At 49.6% G+C, this 27318-nt stretch overlaps 1 protein-coding gene across 2 annotated transcripts in view; it reads left to right on the top strand.

Annotated features, from left to right (window-relative positions):
* Window positions 1-27318, top strand: part of Cad96Cb (protocadherin Fat 4-like Cad96Ca) — a 261784-nt gene that overhangs the window by 221668 nt on the left and 12798 nt on the right. For both annotated transcript variants that reach the window (XM_077657731.1, XM_077657732.1), the window contains exons 5-9: window positions 14465-14557; window positions 18142-18249; window positions 20759-20860; window positions 22094-22219; window positions 26585-26675. In XM_077657731.1, the coding sequence (XP_077513857.1) occupies window positions 14465-14557; window positions 18142-18249; window positions 20759-20860; window positions 22094-22219; window positions 26585-26675 (520 nt within the window). The remainder of the gene's footprint in view (window positions 1-14464; window positions 14558-18141; window positions 18250-20758; window positions 20861-22093; window positions 22220-26584; window positions 26676-27318) is intronic.

Genomic DNA, 27318 nt, shown 5'->3' with positions numbered 1-27318 from the left:
GAAGGCCGCCGCCAAATGATAAATATTTTTTGCGATAACTATGATTTATATTGAGGCCCGCGAAGTACAGAACTATATACTAGGTGATAAGTAGGGCTATAGACTCATCCCGGAGTTAAAGTCTCAAAGCTGGATTTCGGCACGAGAGGGCAGTGTGGCCAGAATGGCCACATTTTACGCATTACCGGTGTGGTTTGTGGCGTAAGGAAAGAGAATGAGTTGCACCTAAGGCGCATACAAAAAATAGACATCTCGGCGGACTGCTCGAATTCTATCCACGTTTTCTCGACCGCACTTTTTTTTTTAAATAAAGATGTTCGTAAAGTAACACCCGTAAAAGAAGTGCTGCACCTTATTTAGCGAACTGACATCAATCGGTCTACGCCAAAGGCCCTTGCGCATCATCCCTTCTGAGAAGCCACCAAGCAGTTGATAAGCCCTACGCGAACCTCAGCGTCATTATAACAGGAAGACTACTCCACTAATGGTATAATTAGGGTTAATGCATTGCTGAGTGTGACCATACCGCTACCACTGGAACTCAGTCCAAATTTTTGGCCTTTTGTTGTTGTTGGCTTAAAAGCTTCCTAGTATGTTTGCTTGCTTTTTTAGCCATAGCAGCATCACCAATCTGGGGCACTGCGCCGTTCTATATCAACTAGCCAGGAAACTACAAGAGATAGTCCTGCACTAAACTAGACGACAGCTCGAAGCTTTCCTCTCAAGCCGTAGGGCATCGTTCGGGCAGGTGTTAATTACTACCTTCTTACGCCACCTGGGGCTAACCTTAAAAAAAAGCACCAAATTAATATCTATTTGCAGGTTAGCGGTCCCCACGCCTCTCCTTGATCGAGCGCGGAACGCATACACGTGACTTATTTTCGGCGCTAAATGGACCAGTCAGGAAGCTCTTCGTTGCAGTTTATCGTTCAGAACTGCTTCGCCTCTGGGCTTGGTACCGAAACTGAACTTATACATCTAGCTAAACTGAAGCGTCACCTGCGGGCACCTACTAACCACTTTGCTGATCCGGTATCGACACAACGCCGTTTTTTTTTTTGTTGTATAGGCCTCACACTATAGCGCCTGAAAGAACTGATATCTGTAGGTCGTTTATTCAACTTTGACAGCCTGATTCGATGCGGTTACGCAGGGCGGGATAAGGAACATCTGATCAAAGTTGTGAGCTGATAAGTCGATCGTTTCTGTCTGTGATGGCCCAAAAAATAATGCTGCTCAATCTTCGCTACAAACGGTATGTTTCCTTGCTGTAATATTTACCATTATACTTGGGTGGGCCAACCATTGACTTCAAAACATTTGGCGAACCCTTCCCACGAATTAACAGCGGGACGTTCTCGCGCCCGCGGCGGCCGCGTTTCGATGGAGGCGAAACGCAAAGGCGCCCGCGTGCACTGCGCGATGTCGGTGCACGTTCAAGGTCCCCGGGTGGTCGAAATTATTCCGGAGCCCTCCACTATGGTACCTCTTTCTTCACTCCCTCCTTTATCCCTTCCCTTACGGCGCGGTTCAGGTGTCCGCCGATATGCGAAACAGATGCTGCGCCATTTCCTTTCCCCGAAAACCTATTTCAAATTCTCGCGCCACTTCCGATCGGTAGTAATTGGTTCGAAGTAAAGGCGCAGTAGCTTTCTCACTTCTAGGTGGACACCTCAACCATTCCCCGAGGGAAGGGATGAAGGAGGGAGTGAAACAAGGAAGAGAGAAAAAGAGGTGCCGTATACTAGAGGTCTCGGGATTAATTTCGACCTTCCGTGGGGTTCTCCAGCATCTCACATCACGCGGCCGTTTAATGCATTTAGCTTCCATCAAAAGGCGGCCTGCCGCGGCCGGGATTTCATCCGGCGTCCTCGGACCCAGCAGCCGAGCGCCTAGGCACTCAACCACCGTGAAGAATACTTCCGAGCGAACGCAAATCCACACTACTAAATGCCGCGAGTCTTTCCCAGGCGTTAGCGTGTCCGCACTGACGGCCGTGATAGAAAAGAGTGCATCAACGCGCGCATACATTCGCGCGCAAATGCTACACATGCCGAAATGCGCGCGCCGAAGCTCGAGCGTGGACGGCACGGACGCCGCAGCGGCCGGCCCTCTCCAACTGCAGCTCGGTTCCACGATAAACACGGGTTGGGCTCACGCGATGAAAGATAGACACTGCCGCGCTGATGGGCGGTGTACGAGGTAATTAATTTTCTGAGCGAACAGCAGAGTGCGCGCATGCGCCATGAGAGATCGCCCGGAGCTGATGCGAGTCGCGGGACGGCGAAGGAAGAAAATCTAGCCCTGATTATAACGAAGATACTAGGCGCTTAAACCGCCAGTGAGCGTTTTCAAAGCGCCCGGGGACATTTCCGGGAGTCCTGTGCACGCTGGGAGTGCTTTCGTATGCGCCTGCCCGTGCCCGCGCCAATGAGTTCTGGATACGAAAAAAAAACAAACGAGTTTATGTTAGCATCAATCCATCGCCTGATGCCTGCCATGTATGCAGGTTAGTGTCCTCACAACATGAACGCCTCTTTTGCGCAGAACGGCGACAAAAAGGCAATGCGCATTTTCGTCAAGCCGTTGAGGTGTTCATCCAGAGTCACACAGCTAGTGCGCCTTCCCTTCCCTCAGGATCACTTGATCCCAGTGATAAAGCATGTCTGTAAAATAAACTTGAAGCCTTGCAGCTGCATAGATGTTTCATTTGGTAACGCATAATGTAATAAGCGTGAACTCTCCGGTTTGGGCCATGAGCTGCAGCATCTACATCTTATTCCCTTCATCTCCCCTTTTACAGCGGCAGCTGTTACGCGCCCGTTCCTGGGTTTCTCGTCGTAGCACGTATAGCAGTAGTAGTCGGCGTAACCGGTGGGTGTCTTGCAATGGGAAAGTACTCGGAGGGTGCTTAGACTGGAAGGAGGTGAGTATGACGAGAGCGAAGGAACGCGTAACCGCGGTGGGTGGCGGAACCATCCGTAGGGCGGTTATCGTGGACGGAAGAGGTCATGGCGAGCGCGTGAGAAGGCGCTACAGATGTGTGGCTGCCGCGCGAGTCACTCGGAAGGTGCAGTTCTCTTCGGAGGAGTTCTCTACGCAGTTCTCTACGGACAACACAGGAGAAAGACAGACGAAACAAGCGCATGTTTGCGCTTAAAGCGTGCACCAACTGGCCCCCCAGAGTGTATTACTGGGAGGAGGAGGAGTCTTACCATGGAAAGAGGAGGGTATGGCGAGTATGTACGAAGGCGTAACCGGAGGGTAGTTACCAAAGGAACCATCCGGAACGTGGTTACAGTGAAAGAACGAGGACGCGTTGAGAGCGGAGAAATTCCCAAACGGGGGATGGTTACCGTGGAAGGATGGGTATATGACGAGAGGGTAGGAAAGTGTAACCGGAAGGCGTATTCCGCGGGAACTGCCAGAAAAGTGGTTACCGTGAAAGGAGGACGATGTGTCGAGGGCGGAGGGATCGTCAACCGCAGGGTGGTTACTGTCAAAGGAGGAGGTTATGGCGAAGGCATAGGAATGCGTAGTCGGAGGCTGGTTGCCACGGGAACCATCCAGAGGGCGTTACTGTCGAAAGAGGGCGAAGAGAATGGCGGCACGTCGCGCGGTCCATCTTCGGCGGCTGCTGCGAAATGCGCCGAACGAGGAGGTCATCGGTGAGGTCGCGCGCCTAGAGCGGCGGTCTGGAGTGGTGAGCTAGTGGAAAAACGAGCAGGTATGTGCGCAACACTAAAAAGAGCGGTCCAGAAGTATACAGATATGAAGTCGCTCTCATGTTCTCTACATTAACATATCGTGAAATATAAATACCTTAACAGCTGTCGCTGAATCTGCGTGACATTTTTTATTTCTTTTTATTTTCTCAATTATCCACACCTGCACGTGTTGTGAAAAAATACGAAACTGATTCTCTTAAACTTTTCGGCGTTAGAATAATATAAAAATATGGCTGCGGTTTAGCTCTGGTTAAACCTGCACTGACGCTATAGCTGCATCTGGCCTAGTGGAACTTGCTCAGTCGAATTACAAAGTCAGTCTTTCGCCGCTGCGTTTCGCTGGGCGTTCCTCCATTTTCGTCTCACTTGACACGGCGCATGCGCACAGCTGTTGCAACTCGGTTTCGCCCCCGCCGCGCAGCCAGCAGCAGCAGCTGCGCCGCACCACGTGACCAACCACGTCACCAGGGGTGGCCACGGTGGCAACGATCTAGGCTCTAAGAGGTGGTGTAGTGTAGCTATCGCTACAAAAATCACACGCGGACAAAGAGTGACGGAAGAAACAGAAGAGCTACATTCTACCGAGATATGGTTACGGACGCCTTCTTTCGTCGCCTCTCCTACTTGCTCAGTTCCTAGCGTTTTCAAATGACTAAGTCTGTCCACTGCGTGTAACGGTGTTGCTCTGGTGCATTTACATCAGCGGTTTATAAAACACTTCCGAGCCTAAACCTTTGCGGTCATACAAGATGCTGCCACTGTAACTGTTGTCAGAAGCCACATGCTTAGATGGCGGCATGCCAACTTCCTCTATTTCAGAGGCTTCCTCTGCAGCAATCACCCTCTCCGATGCTCGCGTACGCTTAGTCTTCGAAGGTTTTAATGAGTCTACTATGACTTACCTCTTCCTACCGGAGTTTATACCACTTGAAGATGAGTGATTTGGCGCTACGCGTCTCGTTCTGACAGGCTCCTCCGCAGCTGAATCTGCGTGGTCAAATGTCACTTGTTTACCTGGAGACGTGCCCATCGCGTCCTGCTTCGGAGATTCTTGATAGGCCTTCACGAAGAATGTCCTTCTTCGAAAGCTTAAAAAGCTAAGCAATTAAGCATCTGCTTCAGAAGTATACTCATGGCACACTTTTACTGTCACTTTCATTTCCACTTTCGGAGATGTGAGTTTACCGTTGTTACCCTTTGTCAGGGGCTCATAGGCCTCAGCCCTTGCGTCACAAAAATTTATCACCATCATCATCATCACCATCATCATCATCATCATCACCGGGGATTAAGTGTACGGCAGCTTTGACTGGAAAACAAGGCCGCCAGAGCACCTGTAGCAGAGACGTTTTGGTGAATGACACTAACCAACGTCACAACTCGCATGCGCTTGAGCTTTGGGCTTCAGAGTTTTGAGCGTGTGTACTTATAAGTCAACAGATTTGCTTTGCGTAGCTTGTCCTATTCAGGCATCAAATATTACCTTTAACGATACCAACGAAAGCAGTAGTTCGCTCGCAATGACTCGAGCGAAACAGAAACAGAACAACCTGCAACAGCTCACACAGTATATAACCTGTTTCCTTTCGCGCGTTTTCTAAACGTGCACGGACTGCCGCCGCTACCACTCCGCTACGCGGGCGCCAGGGAAACAAGTTCGTCTTTCCTTTGCAGGCGCAATGGCTTCCCGCGTGCCTGACGACCTGCGACCCCGATGCCGCTGCTTACACTTTTTGTTGCTTTGCGATCGCCTTTTGTTGGTGGCCGCTGAAGCGGCGGCGGTAATTATATTCACCGTGGGTTGACCTTTGCCCTGACTCCTCGCCCGGGGAAGAGAAGCCCCCGAGCGGGCGAAGCAAGGGATGCCTCGCCGAGCGTGCGTCGACTAATGAATAGCCCCTTGGGCTGGGCGCTCGCCTCGCGCTCAGCCATAAAAATCCGGACTCCCTGAGCTTCTTCCATATCTCGCTTCCCGCGTCATCTCTGCGGGGCTCGGTCATTGTTCTTCGCAGCAGCGCCAGCCTTTTTCCGCGCTTGCTTGCACGTCCGTTGTTTACGTTGTGTGTTTGTTTCGCGCGTGAGAGCGTTTAGCGATTCAAAAGAGGCAGTCGCATATGCATATAATTGGCACTTGAAACTCTCGCAAGGACTCGCAGCATCCGAGAGTGAACGCTGGGGGCCGGCTATTTCGTCCAGAATTTAGCTCCGTGCAAGAAAGAGACCACTAGCCGTGTAGTGCTGAGCGCATTCGCTTTGGAGGGGTGAGCAATTCTGCCTCTCTGGAAACGATCGTGACGCGGTTGTGCAGCGGTGACTACCCGGGTCCTAATGCTCAGCCCAGCTTTAATAAGTAATGATTAATTATTAATATAAGAAACTGTTAAATGGGGATGTTAATGTAACGCTCGGTTGTTTTACTAAAAGTGCGCGAAACAGAATATTGTTGAAAATTACTGGATAATGCAAATGGAAACGCCTACTTCCAATTATTTCAGAGTCTGACGAACTATGATGTATTCTGAAGTGACGTCAGCTTCTTCACTTGACAGGTCAGAAAATATTCTTGTGTATGAAAAGAAAAAAGAAACTTTCTGTCGTCTCGCTGGCTCAGTTTCTGGTCAATGGCGAACAGCTTGCTATATATGGCAAGCACAACTATGACGCTTTAGTTGGTCGGGAGTCATTTCTAAATAACCCATTTTATGTATCCCATTGTGTACCACTATAGCTCCCCATTAGAGACCGCTGCACGCCCTTCGCCTTTTCTGGTTTCAAACGACACGAACCTACCTCAGCGTTTAAATCACCCCACAACAATCGGCAGCTGCGTCTTCCTCTTCGATCAGAACAACCTATTCGAGAGGTTAACCGCTTCATTGTATTGAACGCTGCAGTGTTCCACGGAGGAGGAGTATTAACATATAAGTGTCGCTATGGTGGAGCAATTGCCGGCAATAAAAGGAAGGCTAATCCCACCTGTGGCATTCAACACCTCAACTCAACTCACTCAACTCACTTGGAGGAGGAACAGCTTTATTTTAAGAAAAGAACAAAAGGCCCTCAAGGGTAGGCTACTACTTGTCCAAGAGTCCACGGGCCTGGGCTTCACGGAGAGCTCTGTCCACTGGCCATGTCTGGCCAGCTGGTTGAGCCGCTCAGTTTGTGCGCGTATTGAAGCCAACAGCGCTCGAGCAGAGCGCCAAAACATTCGGACTCTTGAAATTCGCCGCAGTGAAGGCAGCCGTTGGCAACTTCTAATCGGCGAGGGATGGTGCGAAGTCTGACTCGGAAGTCCATGAACGCCCCGTAGGAGCTCACTTGACAGTGGGACGTGGTACCGATGTCTCCTGCATGTGACACTGTAAAGGCCGAGAAGTCTCAGCGCAAGTTTGCCAGCCCTTCCTTTTTCACTCCTTTTTTCCCCCTCAAAACCCGCTTCATTCTTCTCGTCTCACAAAAGACTGAACGATTCGCGGGCCACTCGGCCCCAGTCCTTCGTCGCCTGTCACGGATCTCAGCCCGCACACCAAATCGAGTCTGTCCGAGCGGTTCAGCGGTCGGCGGCTCCATTTCCGTCGAGGGAAAACAAAGCCGAACAAGCCGTGAACAGAGAGGACGCACAAGGCACGAGGACAAGCGCAATGAAGCGCACTGTACACTGCCCTACGAGGCGGGCAGGAGTGCGTGCAACAGACCTACAATTGTTCGCAGTGCCAGACCTCGCGCTTTTGTGTCGACTACGGTACATACACGTTACAACGGCCTACACGACACGGTGACGGCTGCGCTGTGCCCACATTTGTCACCTCTTGGTCCTGCTGCGACCTAAACTGAGACAGGTCCCCCGCGGCATAGATGAGAGACGAAAATAAACGGCAGCGAACAAGGTGTAGTTTAAAAATAAAATGACAAGAGCCTGAAGATGCAGGAAGACACGCCGTCGCGCTGGGTGTTGAGGGAAAGGAGGAGGGAAGCGTCCTGCAGTGTCCGGTCGTGCGTCGCGTGTGCTGCTTCCTTCCTCCCTCGAAGCGTTGCGGGCGCGGCATGAGCACGAGCCGGGTCTCCCGGTCACCGACGACTACGAGACATGTCGCTGCTGCCACCGCCGCGATATCTCCGCCCGCCCACGCAACTCTCGCGGCATGATGACATGTTTCCAGCCCGGTAGCAGGTCGGGTGCAGCTTCAGGGCGTACGCATATTCCTATGGAGTCGAATGAGAGGGCAGAGACGCATGGATCACTCTTGTCGCCCTAAATACTGCGTTGCACGCATGAAACATTGTAACACCGCCCCTCACTTGTTAATACTTCGTCTTAGAACATATTGCACACTCCCCATACTACTACATTACGGCAGTATATTCTATGTAAAGGCTGCCCTAGATGCCGGTCTCAATCGCACCAACTGGATTGACGCCTTGCCCCTTGTGCTGATTGGTTTAAGGGCCTTCCTCCGAGACCTCCAGGTTCTGCGGCTGAGTTCATTTACGGTACTAAGCCGCCCCCCACCCCCCGAAGAGGGGTTTAGGTCACAGGAGTTACCAGCCCAGCTTTAAGAGTACGTGTATCGACTCGTAGACTGGATCCCGTCCGGGTTACCACTTGTGGATGCAAGGCTCGAGCGTGAAAGAAAAATAACGTCTGACATGCATCGATCAGAAGAGCGTGTTGTCGGGCAAGTTGGCTTTGCATGATATGGAAGAAGTTAGCGCAAAACTTAGACAGAGACCGAGAAGAAACACTCGTCTGTCGTCTTATGTGTTTCTTCTCGGTCCCTGTCTAAGTTTTGCGCTAACTTCTTCCATAACATGTATCGAGGCTAGAACGAAACAACCGTGCCGTGGCGGCACATGTGCTACAATCTCCTGCATATCTCTTTTTAGATATTGCCCTTGCACTAGACATTTTCGAAGAGAAATCGCACATTGGTCGCTGCTTCATCCGTCTGTGATTTAGGCTGTCATCAGTTCCTTGTAAAAAAAAAAAAACTCATGCTAATTAGGTATAGTAAACGCAACTTGGCGAAATAAGTGGCTGCCGAAAGCGCAGTTCCCCAACGGTGGCGTTCTTGCGTTAAGCAATGACCTCGTAGTCGTTCAAGAAATGCCGCCGCCAGCTTCGCAGCTTCGTTGGTCCTGAAATGTGCCCCGTCATATCACAACGTCTGAAGAACAAGAACAATTAGCTCTCCCACTGTACTATTATCAACAGTAACTACACAGTTACTATTTGTATCCGGTCGACAGTGATTTTCGGTGCCGCATTTTCGGTATTTCTTTCGACACACAGCGTGCCTGCGGGTCGCGAAAGGAATGAAGCGCGCTTGTTTTTTGCACACTTTAGTGCCTTTTTTAAGGCATACGTAACAAGGGCGCATTTTTATCCACAAGTGTGAACAAGGCCTTTTGCTGCCTCGGTCTATCCATCGTTATATGCCTCTCGTCTTTCAACCATCCGCAGAAATGAAGGGCAAAGAAAGAAAGAAAGCGTGTCTACGGTACTACGTCCCCTCATGGCTGCAATGCTACGCCTGCATCTACACAGAAGAACAATATAACACGACAGAGGCCTGAGCCGAGGGTAACATTTCGAAGGAAAAAAAAAAGCGGGTCACATGGGATAAGCAAGTACAGTCTCGGAGCCACGTTGTTACCGAGAAACGAGAGCTGCGCTTTATTGTTTAGGAGTCGTTACCGGTCGACGCGTGGTATTACATCATCATCTCCAGGTATGCGTGGCAATCGTAGCGACCTATTTGCGGCCGACACCTGAAGTACTGGGACTGACGGAAGGGCTCCGAGAACCACATGTAACAAACGGGGAGGCGCCCATATTTTTGCTTTACCCTCCTTATTTCTTGCTGATCCTTCCACCCATCAATTTGTTTGACTCCCGCTAATAAGTGTTTCTCTCAGTATGCGGCCTATAGCGGCCGTCATAACCTGCTAGTAATACACCCTGTTCACGCTTCGAACGATAACGCATAGAAGTCTAACAACTGTTTTTTTTTTTTTCAGCCGAGTATGCATGCATATTGTCCTGGATCTTGTTTATACTACTTCTTCATGTTTAGAGGATAGTTCGGGCGGAGATTTGCTATAGGCTACTTTTCCGTTCCGTTCCGTCAGGAGGCATTCTGAGTGATTCGTTATCATCATCGGCTGTAATTGCTTACTAGTATTCTTTCGTGCACCCTGGACGACGATTATCTCCGGCTGGTTTCTTTTAACGCTGATCTTTAAGCGCCCTCACATCGCGCACGCATCTCACACCATGCAGTTTGAAGTCTTTAGTGTACACGTCGCGATATTTTTCTGCACCCTTTAGATCACAGCGGCTTTTAGGTTACCACAGCTTTTAAATAAGGGCAGATTTAAGACTACTGCAGCTTCAAGACGCTCTGTAAGCTTACTGCAGCTTTACATTATAGCCAGTTTTAGATTTATCCAGCTTTTATAATACTGCATCTTTGAGTGTGTTGTAGTTACGGCGCAGTATATATCGCGTATGTCTAACAACGTCGCGGTGTAAAATGCAATTTGTTCATCACGGTAGTTCCCGCACAATGAACGCACAAGCAAAAAAATACTTGTGCCGTGCCGTGCCAACGCTAGCCTTGAGTGGGCGTCGCCTCCGTCCGTGTTTACAGAAGCGTGACGGAGGGCGCTATAAAATTTCGCGGAACGCGCTCGAAGTGCCCATCAAGAGAGAGAAAAAAAAGAGGACGACCGCACGGTTATGGCAACACATGTGAAAAGCGCCCAACACCGAGGTCGCCTAAAGGATAGCGGTCTTCCTAGGAGGCTGGCCGCTCTTTGAACGAGCCCCAATTTATACCGGCGTGTCCCATTGCAGTTGCGGACGCGGCATTTACGAGCTCCGTAAACGCGCCAAGGTGGCGTTAGCTCTTCGCTTTTTCTCCGCGTAGCCTAGACTCGAAACGGCTCCTTGGGGCGGATTGTGTCTGGAACGCCCGTCGTTTAACCCGCCGTATGCGCATGGCGTTTCAGCTCAGACGTGGTGTTTATGCCCTTGCGCGAACGGTGTTTATTGCTCTAATGGAACAGGGTCGCCTACACGTTATGGGAAGCGAAGCTTATTTGGAACACCAGGTGACTCGGAGCTTGGCGGTGTTTAGTTATGTCTGGGCCAGGTGTACAATACTGATTCACGCGTGGGTGTTCCTGGGCAGTTATAATAGGCGCCGTACTGAAATGACCAGGGCCGGCACTCGGGTCACCGATTGAACGAGAAACACAGCCGTGGTTTTATATTTAGTGAGAAAGCACTTTAGGCCTAACCCCAGTGATTTCGACGATGCTTCAAGCGAAGAAAATGAAGGCTCAACCAGACTCAGTAAGGGTTCATAGCAATGAACCAAACAAAGTTCAATTTTTGGAATGGCCCTGTATCCTAAGGAAGGCACATGGTGTAGCAAATGAGGCATGCTATAAGCATGGTTAGAGCCACCGAAAATTCGACCTTGGAATCACCTTGGTCGATTTAAAGGCGTGTGAGACACCAATAATAAAAATTGGTTTTCTGGGGAAAGGAAATGGCGCAGTTTCTGTCTCATATATCGTTGAACACCTGAACCGCACCGTAAGGGAAGGGATAAAGGAGGGAGTGAAAGAAGAAAGGAAGAAAGAGGTGCCGTAGTGGAGGGCTCCGGAATAATTTCGACCACCTGGGGATCTTTAACGTGCACTGACATCGCACAGCACACGGGCGCCTTAGCGTTTTTCCTCCATAAAAACGCAGCCGCCCAAGCAAAGCTCAATTTGAGGATGGCCCTGCAGGGTAAGGGTGGAAACACATGGTATGGCACATGAGGCGAGAACACGCGAAATATGGCGAGCACACGCGAAATTTGCCATTGGAATGACCTTGGCCGAATTTAAGTGCTGTATAGTCTGAATGTTCTCGGGTTAGGACAGGCTAGGACAGGCTAGACTTAGTCTCAAAATAGAATTTGCTTACCTCCAAAAATGGAGTTTGCCCACCCCGTAATTAGGGTGGCCCACCCCAGAAAATTTGAAAATTGAGTTTACCCGCCACGGTGGCTCAGTGGTTAGGGCGCTCGGCTACTGATCCGGAGTACCCGGGATCGAACCCGACCGCGGCGGCTGCGTTTTTATGGAGGCGAAACGCTAAGGCGCCCGTGTGCTGAGCGATGTCATTGCGCGTTAAATATCCCCAGGTGGTCGAAATTATTCCGGAGCTCTGCACTACGGCACATCTTTCTCCCTTTCTTCTTTCACTCGCTCCTTTATCTCTTCCCTTATGGCGCGGTTCATGTGTCCGCTTATATATGAGACAGATACTGCGCCATTTCCTTTCCCCAAAAACCAATTATTATTAGTTGACCCGCTTTCGGAACCGACCTGGGACACCCCTAAGAATGTATTTGGCCCACCCCAAAAATTTGGGTGGTCCGCCGTGCTTTTGCGCAATATTTGGTGCTTAGAAATGCTGAAACGCCAACCATTTTTTTCTTTGCCTCAGCTGACGCTAGCCTTACATTCTATGATGATGCAGGTGGAGCGGAACTGCGTTGCTCTAGCAAAAGAATTGGCGATAGGTGCCCCCCCCCCCCCCCCCGAAACAGCGTGAGCCCTGCTGCAGCAGACCGTTTAAAAAAAAAGCCTTCGAAACCCTTGATGATGATTTGATTTTAATGGTTCCCCACACGCTCGGCCGAGCAGCGCCGCGGCTAAAGTATTTTGGTCCTCTTGAAGTTGGGTCAAAGGCCCATTTTTCCAAGCATATTACACCAGAGAAGCCGAGCCTCAAGCATGGGAAAACTTGTGCCCATAGGCCCCTGGCGGCAGTGGGGATCGAACCCCGCAGCTCTCCCATGCAAGGCGGGCGCTCAAGCAGTGAGGCTAGCGCCGCGATCCTTTGAGGTCCGGTAGTGGCTTGAAGCAGCGACGGCAAGAGGACGTACATGGCTGAAAAAAAAAAATCTAGGTCGCGAGATATCAGATCAACTCTTCAGCTCCCAGTAATGCAACGAGGTAATCGAAAATTTTGACCACACGGACATACTTTACGCAATACAACTCCTTACAACACTTTGCGGGTGTTCTAGCGCTCCTTCCTCGATTCCTGTCCTCGTCTTCCTGTAGCAAACAAACCAGGCGGGTGGTCGTCGGCCATTGCCACGTTCCCTAGCTTTCGACAGGGTGATCGTCGGGCGAGTTTCCGCTCGCTCCCTTCCGGCCAAGCAGGACAACCGCCGCGGCATCGACGACGACGACGACAGGGGTCCTGAGAAAGAAACGACCGCCGGCGTCCCGGACCCCCGGCGGCGCTTTCTCTCACGGCCGAGAAGCCCGCGTCGCGTGCATGCCGATGAGAGGACCGACGAACCGGCAATCGATGGAGGCGGTGTAGGGTGTCTGCGAAGGAAAAAAAAATTCCCCTTCCAAGAGGGTGCAATTACAACAAGCAGAACATGCACAGGGCTGACGCTAGGGGCCCTGTCACGACGAGTGCCCATTATGCGGTGGTCTATCTGTTTGCTTCACATGCTGGCCTCATGGGGAGACCAGCTACGCTGTCGCCACAGGGGCTCATAAGTGACCTCGAAGGCCGAGCCAATTCAGACCTCGGTAGAAATTGTCCAGTATCGCGTGGCTATTGTCACACTGTATCAACGAGAACTGATGGCGTTGACTTCCTGGCTTGGCTTGGCGGGAAACCGGATGCGGGTACGGAGGAACGGCGCGTGAAACGTCACTACTAATGAAGGGAAAAAATTTGACTGTGACGTCAGCTCTATTTACCTTTATGTTGGGTTCCTGAACACATCAGTAAGACAACGTTGGGACATTAGTGATGCGGTAGGGGAACAGTCTTGGATTCATGAAGAGTGGTCTGAAGAGTTGGAAAAGTTCTGTTCAGAAGGACCGTCTCGTTTCGCATCGTCTGGATATGAATGCACTACTAGTATGACCATGGCGCTTGATCAGGCACGTAGCCAAGCATCCCCTCCCCCAAACAAATGAAACTACAAATTACCTTGCAGCCCTCCCGAAAAAAACAAAAACACAAATCCTGACTATTCTTGCCTGCGTTCGGTACTACGACTATGACTCCGGATGAACTAACTGTGTGTCCGTGGCACGTACGACGATCTCCGGTCCTTTCTGACGGATCATTATTTTTGAGTGATCAATCACCAGAAAAGCTCTGCTTCTAATGACCCACGCTGCAATTTCATTAATATGAAACGATCAATAAGTATAATCATCCCGCGCATTAAGGCAAAACTGACTTTTTTTAATATTCATTGTTACATTGGGCAATATGGAGTTAGAGTACATCGCATTCTATTATTATATGTACTCGTGCTAGTTTGCAAGAACATTTTGCTACCTTCCTTTCCTTTTTCTTCCCTTTCCACCCTAAAAGGGGCAGGCGTTCTGCCTTTTTCATTTCCCTGTGTCTGCATTCAAGTTATCAAACCAAGCTCCAATAATAATTTCCTGCCTCTTTCAACTGTATGCGAAGATGCTGGGCTTGGTTTGTGAGGGCAAGGATAAACAACGGAGTTCCAACAAGCGGTAACTGCAGCCATATAGTCTTATGGAGGCAAAACGCCCTGGCAATGAAGATTCAGTGTTGCTTAAACGGTATTGAATCCCTTTGTGAGACAAGAAGCTACAGTACCGTTTTTCAAAAACTGAAGTATTTCTAACATTACATTTTCTTTTGAATTTTTTTGTCGCAGAGCATTACGGTGCCGGTTCGGATCATTGTGACGGACGCCAACGACAACGCACCCGAGTTCCAGGGCACGCCTTACTTCCTGAACATCAGCGAGGTACGTATTATTGAAGTGGACTATTCCTGCGCTGTTGCAGATATCCCATATAAAAATGGTCTATATAGAGAGTCTATATACTTCTTATTGACTCCATTGCCTTCCTGTAGATATTTATTTTTTCGTATTTATAGTCTATATACTGCCCATAGACGAAAGTCTACTAAAAGTGTATGGGCATAAATCTTCAGACTGTCTATAGGATTTGTGTTGACTATTGACTTTTCTCCAGGACTTGTGTATAGACGGTCTACAGACTTTATAGACAGAAGTCTATGACAATCTATAGACTGTCTAAAGAAATTTTTCTAATACAAGAACAATTCCGTGTCACATAGCTTTTATCCTCTACTGAAATGGAGCGACCAGCTGCCGGCTTCAACAGCTAGCTATGCTGTCGAAGAAGTTTTAAACCCCCATTATCACTAGGTTCGAGTACTATGGGCCTGTCAGTACTGTTGGCCTTGTCAATTAGGGGTGGGAGCCTCGTCAAGCTACTGAGTTTGTGGCTTTTTGCTCCTACCCTAGCATTTTTTTCTCTTCTTCAGGACAAAAAATGCTGAATAAAGTTGATTGATTGATTGATTGATTGATTGACAGAGAAAAAAAAAGAACTAAAAGTCGCGAGTGCTGAAGGGTGGCACTCTCACACAGTATACGGTCCACTGAGACACAAAACGTGTTCTGGTTCTCAATGCCTTGTTGCCTTTCTGCCTTGACGGTGACCTGGTCAGTGGTCAGTGCCTTCGGGTAGTTAACTGTCCCCACAGCCTGTGAGTCTTTGGCTCAGAAGAGTTATGGTGCCAGGCAGCGCTGCGCGCGCTCCCGGTGCCGACAGGCGGGTGATTAAGCTGCCCAGTTTGCATAAATTTTTCCCCTGACTCGATCCGTTCTCTTTGGGCATATCTGGGGCGTGCCAGACCGGAAACACACCTTGCTAGTTGCATACACTCAGTGTCGCACGCTCTGTGGCCGTCGTTAAGCCATTCTTGAGGCCCCCAGTGTCCTACAGCGTATTACCTTGCCGGCTTCCACACCTGCATACGTAAGTGTCCGTCGGACACGCAGCCAGCACGGACGAAAAATTGGTGAAAGTTACCCACCCCTTCTAGCCGCCGCCTGAAATGTATGCACGCAAGGTATGAATGCCACCGTCGCGCCGTCTCGGGGCGGCTCTCTCTAACGCCCCTTTGTTCGCGCGACGCATTGATCTGGAGCCAATGTCCGCACACGCAGGGGAAAACAGCCCGTATTGCACCTTTTCGTGTTCCGAGAACCCCGACGGCTCGTTCGGCCTGGAAGAAACGCTATCGTGCGGCATGGTCGTTGTCACAATGGAAGGCATATAGGCCTAACCCACGCATGCAGTCGCGTGCGTAGTTGTTTTACCTACGAGTGTCCGTACCGCCCTGGTTTTCATTTGCATATTTCGTGTCTTATTTCTTTCTTTTTTTCGACCGTGCCTTTTCGGTGCCGGCATGTCACGCCTATGGATAAAGAACGGGGAGTGGACAGAGTTAGCGCGTCTAGCCCCGTCCTCGTGTCGCAGGGGGTGCAATGATGGCCCAGCTGTCATTTCTGGGACCTCATTAGTGCGGCATTAGTCCCTCGAACCTGGCCAGCCTTCCCTTCAGGAAATCACGAGAAAGGAAGGATACTAGTATTGTTCGCACTTCGTGGCAGCGCCGCCATTGCTGTGTATATACCTCTATATACTATATACAATGTGCTATATACCATATACTATATACCACTATATACAAATCGTATATACCACTTTTTGCTTTTTTCTTCTTCAGGAACTAAAGGAAACAAAACGCAGCGAAATTTCGTCGTATTGGCGCGTTTTATAAATCCTAACACTTCAACAAGGCTGACATGAACTGGTGGGCATGTTGGTCGGAAATGATTTGTAGTACGACAGCGCTCTGTCTCGTCTCTTCTCCTCTTGTGGCCTCGTACCGTTGTTGCGCTACAAATCAATCTCGGCAAAGGGCGAATAATATTGAGGCCATGTCGCTATTGCAAGGTTTGATTGAAACCTGCTTGGCACGCGCAAAATGTGATCAATACTAGCGCTGGGAATACGGAACTGAAGACGCGATGGCAACTGAAGACATGCACTCTCGTTCTGGCATCGCGCTTCGGCTCAGCGATGAACAGCGCCTTTATGAGTATGGTCACAGAGCACCGCCGCCTGTAGGTCTTCGCCACAATATATACTTCAACAATCGTGGCAGGAGCCGCGGCAATGTCGTAATGGGTTGCGAATAGCTGTAGAGGGCTCCAAACGCTGAAAGACAACCATCGTTTGCAGTTCATAAAATATTGGAAAATACGAAAATTTCAAAAGGCACCGCTAGATTGTTTAGTGGAGGCAGCATAATGCTCCAACGCCGTACGGCGTTCGTTGTGCAGGCTTTATCATGCAAATGTCATACAATTTTTATAATAGTGTATGGCATCTGAATTACAAATGTATGATTTTGCAAAATTGAGTGACATTTGTATGATCATTTTTATGATTTGTGTGATAACTGTATGACATTTGTATGACAAACTGTGTGAGTTTATTCATCACATGACTTTTTTTCAGCGGGGGTGAGCTGGGATTTTTTGCCAAAGGTTTCACACTAAGGAAAGGAAGGAAGAGGACATCATTCGTGCTGAGTGGCTTCGATGGGCAGCTGTCGCAGCATCATGGCGGGAACAGGCACCAGAACGAAAACGCAGCAAATACAGCTAAAGCCACGCCTTGTAACCGCTCTTAAAAGCCGATTGGACTCATAAGCGCTCTCTCTCAGCATCAAGCGCTGAGAAACGGAGCGAATCAAAGCGATAAGTTAGGGGATGGTGGTTTACGCTACGCCCTGCATCACCATGAACCTGAGGATTCCTATCCAAGGTCTTGCTGTTTTGCTCAGTTGCTCTAGCGTAAGTTGTGCGTAGTGGCGACTTCCGCGGCGATTAACTGTTATCTTAAAGGCGAGGAGGGATCAGCAGCCATCTCGGATAATGAAGTCACGCGTCGCTACCGAGCCACGCATCGCGCGGTCCGAGAAGCGAGGAGAGCAAAGCGCTCAGCGACGCGCACAGTCTTTTCAAAGCCTCCGAAAGAGAGAGAAAAAAAGGCAAGCCAGAAACGACTTGGGTTCAAAGCGTGTAGGGATGCGTCGCGCGCCCTTCGACAAAACGCGGAAGCTGCTCTGGACGTCTTTTCTCTCGTTTTCGCCGCTGCGCTCGTAGAAAAGCACTTGGCCCGCGTTGAACTGCAGGTGGACAAGAGCACTTTCCTTCTGGCAGCAAGAAAGCGTTGCGGAGAACAACGGCAGGACGAAGAAGGGTACCAGGCGTTTCGCTGGACGTGTCTTGCATAGCCAGAAGGAAGCAGAGTGCCGCATATAGACGAGGAGGAAAGGAAGAAAAAAGTGCAGTGCACAAGAGAGACCCGTCCTTTGTGGCAGCTGGCGTCTAGGTCCTGAAGAAAAGGGGAAAATGCAGTGTAGGGGAAAGGCAGTGTTTCTTGGTTACTTTCTTGTGTGCATGTTCTAAGCGTGCTTTTCATCTTCATCGCACCCCTGCAGAGTACGGCGCCCGGCACGACGGTCATGCAAGGCATCCGCGCCGTGGACAAGGACCAGCCCGGACCGTTCAGCACGGTCGAGTACTACGTGGACGATGGACCGCATTCGGTACGCTACGCGTGCGAGACACCCCCCTCTCTCTCTATCGCTTACTTTCTTCTGTTGCTATACCCCCTTTTTATTAGTTGCTCTCATATCTCTATTCATTTTGGCTTCCGGGTTCCGTGCCAGCTCCTTTATGGCTTCCCAGTTCTTCGTGGTCGCCATACTGCTTTCTTTTTTTCTTCACTACCTTTACTGCTGTAATTTCTGTTGTTCTTTAAAAGTTTAAGGCCATGAATCCATTTCTTCGACACTTGTGAGACATAAGCACTGTTGCTTTGAATTCTCAGTAGTGGCTATACCCGTTCCTAAGCCACGCCTTGCAGTCAGCCTCCTCAGCAGTGTGCCAAGTAAAATGCTCATAAGGTTGCGTGACTTCCAGACAATTCCCAGTACTTGGCCGCTCGGTTTTCAAATCGCCAACTAGAGAAATCGTACGCGCTAGGTTACAAAAAAAAAATAGTTGAATGCTTGGTATTTTTAGTTGCAAGCTTGAGCTGGCTCCTACTACAAAGGGTATGCCATAGACAGCGCCTATTGAGTTTTATTATGGGTTGACCTTTTATATACCCAAGCAACCCTACGGTCAGCAGTAGTGGAGGACTCGTGGTTAATTTTGACCACCCGGTATCTTCTACGTGGATTAAAGTGTATGGACATTTTTTCGCAGTTTGTTTGCATGGAAGTACTGATATTTGGTGCAAAAACGAGCCACTTTGACACTTCTATGAGGCGCGAAGAAAAGAATATCTTCGTTTTCTCATTCATCTCTGAAGCATCGTATACGCTACTCACGCTGGTTTCCAAGCATCCTCTCTGAGTATATTAACGATAAAATAACCCTCTTTGTTTGCGTTACCATATATCCATGGAGTACTGTGCTTCAGAACTGCAGGTCGTTAGCTCCTAGGTGAAACTTAATTCTACGACCGCCATGTCAAGAATCGACCGTCTCAGCTGCTGCTTGCAGCACGCTCTTTCGCTAGTAATGCATTTCCGTTTGCTTTCGAGGCAGCGATGTAACGTGCCCTGTTCCGTTAGCGCACACAAATCGATTACTCACCTTACACGAGAAGTTTGGTCTAGTGTTTCCTGAATTGATGCAGACTTGCTTCATACGCGGCGCGAGGCCCCACGTCTTACAGCACTACGCACTGTGCATCGCTGCTGTATTTGGCGAAAAGTTGACCCGCAGGCTTAGACAGAAAGTACGCATCCGGAAAAAGCAGGTGGCGCACTGTTTCCGCCGTTTATTGTGTGCGTGCGTGCGTGTGTGTGTGTGTGTGTGTGTTTTGGGTCGGCGAATGTTTGTAGCACTAGCAGCTTCCACTCTTACGTGCACGACCGCTCTTACTTGTAACCATGGGCGCCCTCCCTAAGATTACATATTTTAGGCTGATCATATTTTTTAAGTAAATGCATTTCTTTGTGTGCGCACAAAAATCCTGTCTACCGCGCTTTGCTTTCTTCCGGTCAAACTCAGGGGTAAAAGAATAGTTGACGAAGCGTTTTTGGCACATGTGATGTGCGGCCCACAGATTACTTATCATTCAATTAAGACTCATTTTATACAGTGCGCTTGTTGTCTTCAATACATACACTCTTCCTGTAGCTTGAAACAACGGGATATGGCGAAAAAAATAGAGAGCAAACATGGCGCTGACCGTCTCATTCCCTCGTTTTTTTTATGTGAAGCTTTATATACGCATTATAATTTATGATACACCAATGTCAAGGCCTCCTACATTAAGAATTAAATTTGTTTAACATGCAGGTTCACTGCAACCATTTCTGTTCGGTTAAGTTTTGGGGATTCCCGTCTGCAAGCGAACTGTGCAGTTGCGTTGCCGGAATTGATTACGACTCACTCGGCGGCTCTAAAGTCTAATTAAAAACGTTAATGGCCAGACCATGCTCACTGAGAGATCATATTAAATCAAAGCAACTCGCACTGAGAGCTCGAATGTAACCGTCTTCAACGCAACCCTTTTCGGCTTGCTGGTAAAGCTTTGAGCATACATGCATATGCCTACCCTACACAAGAAAAAAAAAGCACTTTAATGGTTGCACAACAGCGCTTCGCCCTATTTTGTTTCTCATCCGCCCTGCTGGCCTGTCTTTCCCGTTGACGGAGTGAATGTTTCTGGCTCTCGCGATCGAGGTCTGCACAGATTCAGTAGTATGAAGTGATGAAAACGTGTGGCGCGGGCTCGCTGAAAGCAACAGAGCTCAGATGTGGCGCTGTCGTGTTTTTACCGCAATAATAGTTTAGTTCCGCACAGAAGCAATATGTGTGACAAGTTTGATGCCTGAAAAGGCGCCTTGTGCAGAGGCCCTTCTTTCTGAAGCGCTTATTGTTAACAGTAACAAGTGTTTCTCAGAGCCTTTCGCGACGATGGGTTCTTTGCCTCGGAATTCATATCGTACTCGGTGCCTGACCACGCAGTAGTTCAGCACCGTTACGGCATGTGCCAACAGCGCACCTGTTTAACCCACCTGTCAATGCCGCGTGCAGCACCTGCTGGCTTTCGAAAGCCGCCTGGAAGGTACGCTGGTGCTGAAGGACAAGCTCGACCATGAGTCCCTGCCCAAGTTCACCGTCACTCTCCGGGCGCAGGTGAGCAGTCAAGCGCAGTGCCATGCTTCTCTTTGTTTTTATGTGACACAATCCACGCAGGATTGGGTCGTAAATAAATAAAATTACGAGGTCAAACTAACTCCTGTGTCATGCTGCGCAAATGGTGCTTTCAGTTACGGTCTTTTTTTCGTGGGCAAAAGATATTCTCAGATATGGTCAGTTTATAGACGCCTGTTCAATAAAGTTGGAAAACCAACAAGTGCAAAAGTTCACCGTGACTATGGGAGGCTTTCCATCTACGGAAGACATGTTTGGTTTGGTTTATATGGGTTTAAGGTCCCAAAGAGACTCAGGCTATGAGATACGCCGTAGTGAAGGGCTCCGGAAATTTCTACCACCTGGGGTTCTTTAACGTGCACTGACATCGCACAGTACACGGGCCTCTAGAATTTCGCCTCCATCGAAATTCGACCGCCGCAGACAGGATCGAACACGAGTCTTTCGGGCCAGCAGCCGAGCGCCATAACCACTGAGCCACCGCGGCGGCTCGGAAGACATGTTTCAAGTCACTCTGTTGAAGAAGGATAAACCTGCGCTTCACTAACGAAAAACGAAAAACACAAGCGAACGTGTTCTTTCCACACCTGATTATTTACTGCCACGTTGACATTGTCCTACAGTGTCATTCACTGCGAACCTGAATCTTATTATGTGACGCAGAAGCTAAAGCAATCCTCTACGAGTCAAACATTGCATTCCTGCCCACAGAAAGGACCACGAACAGCACAGGGTTATCGCTTGTTTTTTTTTATTCATCATAAACTTACGCGTCCATGTTTCGACTGGTACTTTTCTTTTATGATATCAACGCCTTAAAAACCAGCTAAGCGTACTCCCATACTACCATGAACATTTTATGCACATTGTTGCAACTTCAGCTGGCAGCAGTTGCCGGGAATTGAACCTGCGTAACTAATGTGAAGTGAGGCGGACGAGCACTGAGCCCGGAATTGCTTGCACCTATTAGAAAATTCGGTGGGTACTAGGAGAAAGTGGGATTCGAAACTCATACCTCTCAGACACGAGGAGTAAGTAGGCTGTGCCTCTAGGCACCGTTGGTACCTCGCTGTACCATCGCTACTAGAATCGAGGCCGTGCCTTTGGGTAACAACAGCACAAGCTGGCACGGCGTATACGTCTAGTGGTCAGCAACAAGCATTCCTCAACAGTGATCATTGCGCTGAAATGGTCCCTGTGTCTATCCTCTCCCAGGACCAGGGGAACCCTCCACAGAGCTCGCACACCACACTGGTGGTGGTGGTGCATGACGCGGACGACCAGAACCCGAGGTTCCTGGCCGAGAGGTACTTCGTCCAGCTGCACGATAACATCCGCGTGGTGAGTTGGCTCTGAAGCCTATGGACACATCGCTCCTCTCTGAGGATTCGATCCTCAGCGCTTGGCCAGATAGTTTTAGAACTGTAAAGGCAACGCGAGCGCTCTCACGCTTTCTGAGCGACACGGACCTTGTCTCGCGTTTGTGATGTCAGAAAGTGTGCCTTGTTTTTTTTTTTAAAGAAGTTTTTCATCTGCCTCCTCCCATCATCATCGTCCCCCATCGTGGCCTTCTTTTATCTCCTCTTCCCGTCCCCCAGAGCAGAGTAGCAGGCCAGATATTTATTTTTCAGACCAACCTCTCTGCCTTTCCTATCATTAAACTCTCTCTCTCTTCTTTTGGAGACCTCTTGAACAGGAGTAAGTAAAGGCGGGTTCCCGAGTAAGTGAAGAGGTCAGCCTCAGAGCCGTACCATATGACGGTCATCGGCCGATGTCGAGAGGTTCTGGGTACGGGATGAGCGCTGCCCAATTCCTCGATTCAAGTTAAAGATGTGCTGCGCACTGTAACATTTGCCTTACGAGGTTCGTTACTGTTCAGTAGAGTAAATTGCGGGGCTAGTTGGTTCATAATGCGCAGATGGTGGAAGCAGCGAAACCGACGCGAAACTGACGTGATGTGTTGTGTTCCGTTGTGTTTATTTATTTATTTATTTATTTACAAATACTGCGGTCTCAACGAGACCAAGCAGGTGGGTATGTCGTACACTTTCTCCCGATTAACACCAATTATAAATAACCTCTCGCGTTTAACATGCGAAAGAGAACAAAACATGGGAAGAAAACAAAAGTGAACATGCACGCATTTCAGTTATGTAGAATGATTTTTACGTAATCTCACAGAAAAGAACTTGCATACGCTACCCCTCAGAATAATGATAACCTAATAAAATTACGGAAAAAAACGCCACAGTATGTCACGGCGCAAAATACAGCAGCAGCGTCTGATCAAAATTATCAGTGGAAAAATTTCAGAGGGGAGAGCATTCCACTGACTAATTGTACGAAGAAAAAAAGAATATTTATACAAGTTAGTACGGGCAAGGAAAGGCAGCATATTGTGAGCGTGACGGTGTCTTGACACGCGTGGCAGGTAACGTTGAATGTATGGCCGTCCATTAAATTCTAGCAACTTGTCAAACATCGTGAAAAGAAATTTAAGTCGTGCTATAGTTCTTCGCAATTCTAAGGTAGGGATATGGTTGTCAGCCATGAGTTGTGACGGGGAATCAGTGTTGTAGTGTGTTGTGTTCTGTTGTGTTGTGTTGTGTTGTTGTGTTGTGTGTGCGCCTCCTTGTTTTTGTCCTGCGTCAGTTTCGCTGGATCCAACGTCTGTGCTTCGTTACTGTAACCTGCGTTGTGGTTTTCAGCTATCCATGCGGCAAGGAGTACCCGCTGACATTTCCAATCACCAATACCTTCGTCTACATGCGTGTCATTAGCGACATGCGTTATGTACAAATCTTTCGTTAACGATACGACTGATCACATGGACTCATATGTGACGCTGAAGCGATTTTTTTTTTTGCATATGTGAAATCGGTGGAGAATTAAAGACTAACGCGGAATTTTTTCTTATTCATATAAGGCTTGACTGAACTTATTCACGCCGTACGTCTTTTGCCACGCGTACCACTAACAGATTCGCGCTCCCTCACTGCAGCCTTTTCCCCCCTACCTTCCCTTCGGATTATTCAAACGTGTTCTGAGGTGCTAACAATGGCGTATTGATTCAAGCGCTCCAAAAAAGGTCTGTGCTCAAAAACTCCTATAGGACTGTCTGGTAAACGCTAAGAAAGCGCAACTCTGGGCGTGGCAACTTCTGAATTTCGACGAGATTTTTTGTCACGGCGCGGCCGCCTTGAAAACAGTAGCCGCGTCTCTGAGGAGCAGGCAGCTTGTCGCGCTGGTCTCTATGTGATGCATAAGGCTCAGATCTCCGATCAGGCAGCCACTGTTACTCTTGAATAACAACGACCGCCCCGACTACGTCATCGCAGGCGCGTCCCTTGTCCGCTCCGGACAGCGCTAAAGAAAAGCGGCAACCAAAGTCCGTCGTTAGCGAGACTGGCTCAGAGGAGCAAAAAAATAATACAAGAAAGGGAAAAAAGTATGCCTGCCCTCTCGTCACGAGTGCGTCTCCGTGCAGGCCGAGGTCGTCTCGAGAAACGCAAACTTTCATTAGCGGCACGCCCCTCCCGGGCTGCGAACCCGAGAACAAAGGGGACGCGGCCCCCTTCCCCGTGCCACTGCCAGCCACGCGTCGCTCCCGGGGCGCCGAGTGCATCGTTACGCACGCGGACACGGCGGACCCCTGGCAGCGCGTCTACGGCGAGAGGCGCTCTTGCATTTCACTCGTGAAATATTCACGGCCGCTCCCCGCGTGCAGTCGCAGTGTCGCTCGACAGTGGCGATGAGGGCACGAAGCTAGCTTGGCGTCATGTGAGAGTTTGTGACAGAAAAAAAAAAGGGGGGGGGGGGCGAGGAATTGCCCTACTTGTATATACATGTTGCGTTTTGCACTGTCAATGCAACCTTCACTTCATTGGTTTGTTCAACCGAGTACGCGTCCGCAGCATCACGAATGGATATAGCGGGCAGTGAAACGCCCGTGCATGACTAAAATCGAAACTATAGGCTCAGCGGCGCGGGGCTGGTGCAGCCGACCGGCATCGGGAGAAGTCCGCATTTAAGTCAACTAATTCGGCTCATAGCGATGATGACGATTCACGTGAAGAAATTCGCCTCGCACAAGAACCGGCAGGAACTAGCAGGAACTCCTGAATGTTGCCGCGTAGGGCGGTGGAACGCAGGAGTCAATGATATACAGCAGTGAAGCTGCGTAAGAAGTGCACTTCGGTGCTCAAGAGCGCTCACGACGCAAGGCGCTTTGAGATAATGCCGTGTCACGCAAAGTGTGCGTTGCAGCACACAGTCAGGAGACACCTCCGCACGTCGCGCCACCGTTGCTGAGGCGCTGCACGGACTCCCTGAGCGTGCGACACGCCGTCGGCGCCGCGGCAGCGTAGCGGGGAGAGCGCGCCGAGCATCTCCTCGCGGGGCCCTCGCTCAGTGGCCCGTGGGCCCGCGCCTGAGCGCGCCCCGAGGGAGGACGCGCTGGGCGTCTTTTCTTCGCGACACCCGGACCGTGACCTGGGGTATCTATCCGCGGGTGACCTTCGGCCGCGAGCGTTACCCCCGCCGATCCGCTTTGTCGTCGGGAGCGCCCTCCGGTTGCGGCGACCGTGTCGCCCGCTGGCGCCCGAGCTCTCGGCGTCATCTGCATGCCTGCGCGCCGCTTCGCGATTTCCTCGCACAGGGCGCGTTCGTATCACCTCCTTGTTAACGCCGCTTTACTCCTGATCCACTCAGGCACGCGGAGGTGTCCCCATCTTAATTCTCTCCTCTAGTTTACTTCGAAAACGCGATGTAAATTTGCGCTCTTGAGACTGCCTCAAGAATTGATGGCTGGCTTCAAAAGCGGATCAAGAGCTTTTCACGGAAGCCGACCCCTACGCAGCTCCCTTCTCCTCTTAAATCCGACAATGCCTAAGTTGTGCTACACCACCTACTTCGTTATCATGCTTACTACATCAGCACCCAGCCCCGCCTTCTATATATTTTTTATGTGAACAGAAGCACTCGCTTTGGTTTCGAGAACGCAACTATGATATCACTGTGAGTGCTCAAAGCGTACTGCGCGCTGTATGTCGAAGTGAAGCTTCCAGCTGCTGTATTCCATTTCATATCGGTCGGTTTCGGTCAACGACAGAAGTTCGTCTTAACTTCTTTGAGGTCTGCGCCGATAACTCACTCGGAAAAGCGGCTCGAACAGCGCATAACTTGAGACTGCCTGTTCCTTTAGTTGTTCGTTACCCGCTCACCTACGAAATGAGAAACTCGTCCGAATGCGCGCATCAGCAGGCACTGAAATTTAAAATTTCCGAGCACAAATGACACTTTTCTGCACATTGCCATCCCGTTACGAGGCCTGTGAAATACTCTTTCGACGTTAGTATAACGAGTCATAAGCCAGTTACGCTCCAGTGTGTACCGTTTGCCGTTTAAAAGAGTTTAGAGAGCGTTTGCCGCTAATAGAGTTTATGTGATATCACCACCTTGCGCGATGTGTGGACTGATGTTTGTGCAAATTTGGCTGTTACAGCTGTAGTCAAGTTATCACTTTCACTTTTCCTGGATGTCGCTGCAGCTGTGGCATGACAGTGGAATAGACACCTGCCGACCTAGCTGTGCTGGCTAGGCAGCCGGCTGTTGCTCGCTCCATGAAGCTCATAGGCGTAGTCACAGGGGGTGTTAGTTTTGCAGTAGTTTTAGCGAGCATTGTTGACGCCGAGTGGCTCGTTGCAGGGCACGCCGCTGGATGTGAAGCCCAGCAAGATCGAAGCTGAAGATCCCGACGAAGAAATCAAGGCCCCCATCAAGTACACCTTCAACTCAGGTGAGGCTGCAATGACGGGTAGATGTGTACCATTTATTTCGTCTTTACACTGCTAATTACCGTTCACCTATCACTTAGTAATAATTTTCGTACCTTTGGAGTTGCTTCTTTACGCCCCGTGCTGATGAATTCAATCAGGAATATGACATGTATGCTGCATAAATATGAAAAGTGACTATTTGTAATCTGCAGACAACTTTTGCATCGCCTGCTACGAACACCTCTTGAATGCTGCAACGAGTGTGGTGATGACCATCCCACGAAACATGCTGATACCAAGTACACCTGAAGCACTACCCTGTGAGAACATGCTACTTCATTAAAGAGCTTGTTTTCACGTTTAATTAGGAACAGTAAGCAGAGCACGTCGTGAACATGTATACGCTGCAATGCTGATTTTTATGCTAACGCCAACAATGAATACGCTTACCAGCGGTCAAACAAAGCTTTCTACAGGTTTGGTAGTTCTCAATCGCCGCGCTACGCCTGGATTTTAACTGGATACTGGCAAAACTTGCAAAGCTCTACTGTGTCCTTACCTTTTAAACACATTGGACCCAGTCTACGGAAGCGTCTCGCCATCGCGTAATCTGCAAGATGAAAGACAAGGCGCGCGCCACACCGTCATTTTCCCGTATTACTG

Source organism: Amblyomma americanum, chromosome 3, assembly GCF_052857255.1.
Source record: "Amblyomma americanum isolate KBUSLIRL-KWMA chromosome 3, ASM5285725v1, whole genome shotgun sequence".
In the NCBI taxonomy this organism is placed as follows: domain Eukaryota; kingdom Metazoa; phylum Arthropoda; class Arachnida; order Ixodida; family Ixodidae; genus Amblyomma; species Amblyomma americanum.
This window is presented reverse-complemented; position numbering and strand designations above follow the sequence as displayed.